Raw genomic sequence first — 6,930 nt, forward strand, 5'->3', positions numbered from 1 at the left:
CACTTTCCTTTTGTTCTTTCTTCCCCCCAATCTTTTTTTTTTGGTTTGGTTTTTTTTCGAGACAGTGTTTCTCTGAGTACCCTTGGCTGTCCTGGAACTCACTCTGTAGACCAGGCTAGCCTCGAACTCAGAAATCCGCCTGCCTCTGCCTCCTAAGCTTTGAGACTCTTTATAGCACTGGGTGTCCTAAATAAAATTCCCAGTGTAGAGCATGCTGCCCTAGCCTTCAAGTTAAGAGATCTACCTGTCTGTCAGAATACTGGGATTAAAAGTATACATCACATCTGGCCTATGTTTTCATGATTAATAACTGAAGTGAGAGGGCCGTGTAAGAAAATAAACTAAACAAACTATGGCAAGCAAGCCAGTAAGCAGAGTTCCTCCATGGTCTCTGTATTAGTTCCAGTTTCCACAGTCATGCCTTGCCTTCCCTATAAATCAAGTAAATTCTTTCTTCCCTAATTTACTTTATCACAGAAACAGAATCACATTAAGACTTGTACCATGTCATACATAACCCGTACATCAATACATCCAACCATCCAGCTACCCAAATTGCAGATAATCAGATCCTTTTAAAATAATCACTGAATAATTTCTGTACTTCAGCACAGCTTAACAAAATCAATAGCCAGGTAGTTGTAACGTACACCTTTATTCCCATCAACTTGGGAGGCAGAGGCAGGCAGAGCTGAATGCAAGGGCAGCCTAGTCTACAAAGTGAGCTCCAGGAAAGCCAAGGCTACAAGAAACCCTGTCTTAAAAAAACAAAAAACAGACGGAGAGTGGTAGTGCATGCCTTTAATCCAGCACTTGAGAGGCAGAGGCACATGAATTTCTGAGTTCAAGGCCAGCCTGGTCGACAGAGTGAGTTCCAAGACAGCCAGTGCTATGCAGAGAAACCCTGTCTTGAAAAACAAAACAAAACAAACAAACAAACAAAAAATAAGAAATCAATACCATTACCCTGTCCATATATGTCACATATTTACAAATTACGCAAATTTAAAGTATAAAATTCTAAGATGGCCACACCCATCAAACTGAAGATAAATCAAAGAAGAATTTAGGGCCAGGTAAGGTGTCTCAGTCACTGAAGTGCTGTGCAAGTATATAGACCTGAGTTTGACTCTCAGTATCTACGTGAAAAGGATGGGCACAGTATTGTCACATGTGTGTAATCCTAGTGGTGGGAAAGCAGATATAGGAGGATCCTTAGGGTTTGCTGGCTGTTAAGCTTAATTAAGTAAGATTCAAGAGACCAAGTGAACAAGTTAGAGGGTCTTAGTGATGCCCGCCTTTAATCCCAGCACCCAGAAGGCACAGACAAGCAGATCTCTGACTTGGTGGCCAGCCTGGTCAACCCAGGAAATTTGAGGCCAGCAAGGGCACCACTGCACAAGCACACAAAATCTAAAGAGAATTCTCTCAAAATCCCAGGTTAATAAAGAAATAGAAAGTTAAATTCAATTGTATATAGCCTCAAATTTTGATGTAACTTTCTGAACTCAGATTATCCAGTCCCTTTGCTATCGTCTAAACAATAAATTGCTTATGTGTAAAAGATTTAAGTCTCCCATCAACTTACCATATTGCACCAGTGACGGTGATTGTGTTGTTGAGCCCATATCCCAAGAGGAGGTGGTGGTGCTTCCAGATTGAGAATGTTGAGCTGCCAGTTGAGCAAGAGCCTGTGCTGTCTTGAATTGCTCCAAGAACTGGGAACCTGTTGTACTGCCACCTTTAGCTTCCCCAACATCACCAAATCCTTTCCCCAACATGCTCACCTACAGATCAACAAAGAGATCAGAGATGTTTACAGCTGGTAACCTTCCTCAGCTTACCTACAAAGACAGACCACAAGTCAAAATATAATAATGCTACTCATAGAATGATACCAAGCAGGGCTGGTGAGATGGCTCAGTGGTTAAGAGCATGGACTGCTCTTCCAAAGACCCTGAGTTCAAATCCCAGCAACCACATGGTGGCTCACAACCATCTATAACGAGATCTGACGTCCTCTTCTGGAGTGCCTGAAGACAGCTACAGTGTAGTTACATATAATAAATAAATAAATCTTTACATATAATAAATAAATGCCTATAACCCCAGGTTTAAGACTAGCTTTGTACCACACCAAGTATACTGCATTATTATGAGTACATATTCTAGAGTCACAATACCTATATTCAAATTCTGAGTATATCATTTTGGAAAAATTCCTATCTGAAATAGGAGTAAAAGTAAAACTCTTTCCACAGGGATAAACTTTTATTAAGTTGAGAATATTCTAAACTTTCACATTTTCAAATTAATCAGTGCAGCCAGGGCTATACAGAGAAACCCTGAGTCAAAAAACAAACAAACAAAAACAAAAAACACCACCAACAAGCCAGGCAATGATGGTGCACACCTTTAATCCCAGCACTTGGGAGGCAGAGGCAGACAGATTTCTGAGTTTGAGACCAGCCTGGTCTACAGAGTGAGTTCCAGGTCCGCCAGGGCTATTCAGAGAAACCTTGACTCAAAAAAAACCAAAAAACAAAAAACAAACAAAAAAAGATCAACTCAATCAGTAGTTGATAATCTAATAAGATTAATTCAAAGGTGACCTCTAAGAATATATATTAGATGGTATAGTGCACCAAGATCTAGAATTGATTCCTAGCATTATATAAACAGATCACATGCCTGGTATAGGACCACTTGCAAAGCTAAGCAGAGAATCAGAAGTTCAAGGTCCTCAAACATGATGAAATGTGCTGCCTTTAATACCAGCACTTAGAAGACAGAGACAAGAGGATCTCTGATTTTCAGGCCAGTCTGGGCCATACAATGAGACCCTGTCTCAAAAACAAAACAAAAATAGCACAAGATCAACCTCAGCCATAATGAGTGGTGAGTTCAAGGCCTGCCTAGGCTATGAGACCTTGATTCAAAATAAACAAAATAAATGGGTGAATAAAATAAAACAAAAAGCAAAACACAAAAGGAAGGTAACCATAAAGTGGGTCAAAAGCCAGTGGCCAGGGAACTCAAAGGCACAAGAGGGAGAACTATTGTTTTGAAAAATGAAGACAATGTGCCTATCAAATGAAACTAAACAACTACATATTCTGTCAGTTTTAGTCAGAAGTTTCTTGAAGAAGGATGTGGTAAAACAAAATAAAACAAAACAAAACAAAAGCAGAAGAGGGACTAGTTAAAAAAAGTAAAGAAGCCAGGACAGGGTAGGAATGGGGGTAGGGTGAGGGATGTGTGCAAATCTTTGATCTCAGTACCTAGGGGTAGACATCAGGGACCAGCATGGTCTACATACTAAATTTCAAGACAGCCAGGGCTACAAAGAGCAATCCTGACTTTGTAAATAAATAAGTAAATAAATAAATAAATAAATAAATAAATAAATAAGGTGCGGTGCACATTCTTTTAACCACAGCAAGAGGAAGGGATTAGAGGCTGGAAGAATTCAGTCAGTTTGAGGTCTACATAGGGAATTCCAGTACAGTCAGAACTACACAGAGAAATCATGTTTCAAAAAAAATGAAGAGAGTGAGGAGGAAAGCTGGGGTCAAAAGAGGCTAAGGAAAAGAACAAGTGTTATTAAAATGAACTATATTTATATATGAAAATCTCATTGTGTACTATGTAAATTAATGTAGTAAGACATTTAAATAAAAAAATAATTTACATCAAGCAACTCAAAACAAAACTAACCAACTGGAACATCATTTGAATATTATTAACTAGCAGAAACAAAGAGAAGTTATAGGGCCAACCCAAATTTTACACTTTGGATTATTTTCTGTGTACATAACAAATGCATGTTAACACTAAGCATAATTTATTCTTAATAATTCTCTCCAGTCATCATGGCAAAGCCAACCAACCACAGATAGACATGGTTGATGATGACAAGCCAAAATAAATCAAGACATCCACAACTACATAGGAAAACCCTGTCTCCAAAAACTAGAAAAAAAATTTTTGAAAAAAATAAATAAAAATAAAAGCAACTACAACAAAAAACAACTACTGGTGTCTATTATCTTACCCATTTCCCTAAGGCCTAACAAGACAAGAGCAAGCAAATGGAAAGGATACCCCATAACATGAAAGCATGACTGAATTCTAAAACAGAGACTAAGGGCAGCCTATCAAATTCTAATAATTAAGTAATTGGGAAGAAACTTAAAACTATTTAGCTGTATTAATAGATAACAATACCAAACAAACCAAGAAACTTCTGCTTGGAATACTGAGCATTTACTCCAGGTATTCAATTTCAAGGAATGAGGTACTGTATGATCTGAAAATTAAAAATAAACTGAGCAATATAGGTGTCTTTTGCTACTTTTCTCCAACCTTTTTCTTCTATCTTTTCAACCCCCTAACACTAGATAGGAAAGGGATAGAGAAGTAAAGAAATTGCTGAGTAAAGTCAGGGGTCAAAAAAGGGAAGATAATCATTAGACTGCCTCTAGCTGATTAGGGCCATTGAATCTAGTACAAACTTGGGGCAACTTTGATCTTTGCCATAAGGGTATCTAATTTCTTCTTGTTTCTAATTGCAAATGACTACTTCTTTTTGTTTGTATTTTCTTTTTTGAGACAGGGTTTCTCTGTGTAGTCCTGGCTGTCCTGGAACTCACTCTGTAGACTAGGCTGGCCTCGAACTCAGAAATCCACCTGCCTCTGCCTCCAAAGTGCTGGGATTAAAGGCATGCACCACCATTGCCCAGCTACTACCCCACCTTGAGGCCCCAGCATTTATATATTCTCCAAAAAGCCTCCAGAATTCCAAACATCACACAATTGAAGAAACTGTCTGCAAATGGCAAAATCACATCCCCACCACACCAAGAGGCTGGTTGGATAATTTGAAACCACACCATATTCCACACCTGGGTTTAAAACAAAAACATTCTTAGAAAACTACAAAATTTTCACTACAGAGCAACTGGGCATGATGTTCATATTTATACACTGAGAGGACTATCCTACACAGTGAGATTCTATCTTATAATCATTGACAGAGGAATGGTCACGTATATGTGTTTGCTGGGGTTAGTGTAATGGTTTGTTTCATATTTACCATGCTATGATGAGAAAATGTATTCCCTGAAGCAGGCTGTGATATGGCATTCTGCTTCGAATTACTAAACACCAGAGGCTGGGCCAGGGAAGGAGCCTGAGATGGATCCAGATTAGATGAATCATTCTCCATTGAAGATGGTGTCTTCCCCAATAGAACAGCAAGGTCAATTCTAGTTTGGGAAAGAAAGGGATCTTTATGAATGAACATTCTAGCATATCCTACAAACTTAAATTGTGGTTAAATCAACATGAAGTTCATTTTCTGATGATACAGTCTTATGAACTCCTAATATATTATATTAATCAAAGTAACTGAGTGCCATGTGCTGCCAAAATAGTTAAATATTTAATTTAATGATAGCCCCACTTTAATGAAAGACTAAATCTTCAGGGATTTTTTTGGGGGGAGGGGTCTCTTTAAAAGAGTCTTTTTGTTTGTTTTTTGGTTTTTTTTTTGAGACAGGGTTTCTCTGTGTAGCCCTGACTGTCCTGGAACTCTCTCTGTAGACTAGGCTGGCCTCGAACTCAGAAACCCACCTGCCTCTGCCTCCCAAGTGCTGAGATTAAAGGATTAAAGGAGTATGCCACCGCCGCCACCACCACCACCATAGTAATAATACATAGTATTATTACTATATAGCCAAGACTTGTCTTATGTTTCTCTTGCCTCAGCCTCCCACGTACTCAAATTATAACCACAGGCCGTAACATACTCAGAAATTTTTTTGAGGTAGATTTTACTATGTAGCTCTAACTAGCTACAAACTCACTGAGATCCACCTGCCTTTCTCTCTTAGGTACTAAGATTAAAGTTGTGCACCATCACACTTGACACTCCACTCTGAATATCAAAATCCAATAAATAATTTAAAACTATTTATGATTTTAGCTATGATTTTAATACATAATATTAAATTCTAAAATAATGCTATATACTTAGCTGAGCATAGTAGTGCAGACACCAGCAAACAGAGGGCTAATGCAAGAGGACTACCTAAAGCTTAAGGACAACCTGGCCTAAAGAGCAAAAGTCTGTCTCAAAACAACAAAACACTATATATTTCATTACTAACACACTCAAATGGATTTAGAACACAGGTTTTAGAAGTTTTTCTCTAAACTTGAAAGTTTACCTGTGATATAAACAAAATATGGGGTTAATGTGTAACTCAATAGTACAGTATAAGCCTAGCATTCACAAGTATCTAAAATCACCCCCAGCATCTCATCAAAAGGAGAAAAAGAAATTCAAAATACTATGTTCTGTTACTCACAATGACTTTCACAGTGACACCTGAGTTTATGCTAAAGTAGTGACCCAAGGTAGAATGACTAAAACCAAGAGGAAAAAAGAAAATATTCAGCTTTTCCCAGGTCCACCCATGTCCAACAGAGAAGAAGTCATTAAATAAAATACCAATGACTGATGGTTTGGCAAATTCTGCTTATATTAGCTCAATATCTATTAAATACTCAAAAATAAGGACTGGAGAGATGGCTCAGCAGATAAAAGCACTGACTGCTCTTCCAGAGGTCCTGAGTTCAATTCCAGCAACCACATGGTTGCTCATAACCATCTGTAATGGGATCTGATGCCCTCTTCTAGTATGTCTGAAGACAGTGACAGTGTACTCATATACATAAAATACTAAAAAAAGTTTAAAAAGGTACAGTCAATTTTACAACACACTTGCCTCTGACCAGCAGTGATTGTCACATTCTCCGCAGGCAGAGGCACTGAAGACACATTAGAGGCAGTAAAGATCTTGGTCTCAGAAAGCTGGAAAGAAAGAAATCAGTTACTCCTGATGTCAGAAATTTGCCACAGGTAAG

General features: G+C 38.3%; 1 protein-coding gene and 1 long non-coding RNA gene across 16 annotated transcripts in view; one reads left to right on the top strand and one right to left on the bottom strand.

Moving 5' to 3' along the window:
- Ubap2l (ubiquitin associated protein 2 like) overlaps window positions 1-6,930 on the bottom strand; it is a 53,963-nt gene that overhangs the window by 21,593 nt on the left and 25,440 nt on the right. For all 15 annotated transcript variants that reach the window (XM_031374553.1, XM_031374561.1, XM_031374552.1 and 12 more), the window contains 3 exons: window positions 6,792-6,877; window positions 5,096-5,267; window positions 1,589-1,787 (listed from right to left, as the gene is read on the bottom strand). In XM_031374553.1, the coding sequence (XP_031230413.1) occupies window positions 1,589-1,787; window positions 5,096-5,267; window positions 6,792-6,877 (457 nt within the window). The remainder of the gene's footprint in view (window positions 1-1,588; window positions 1,788-5,095; window positions 5,268-6,791; window positions 6,878-6,930) is intronic.
- The window catches only part of LOC116093198, an 8,833-nt gene continuing 8,648 nt past the window's right edge, over window positions 6,746-6,930 (top strand). Inside the window, exon 1 of the long non-coding RNA XR_004119661.1 lies at window positions 6,746-6,925. This is a non-coding gene — a long non-coding RNA (uncharacterized LOC116093198). The remainder of the gene's footprint in view (window positions 6,926-6,930) is intronic.

This window comes from Mastomys coucha, unplaced genomic scaffold, assembly GCF_008632895.1.
Source record: "Mastomys coucha isolate ucsf_1 unplaced genomic scaffold, UCSF_Mcou_1 pScaffold16, whole genome shotgun sequence".
In the NCBI taxonomy this organism is placed as follows: Eukaryota; Metazoa; Chordata; class Mammalia; order Rodentia; family Muridae; genus Mastomys; species Mastomys coucha.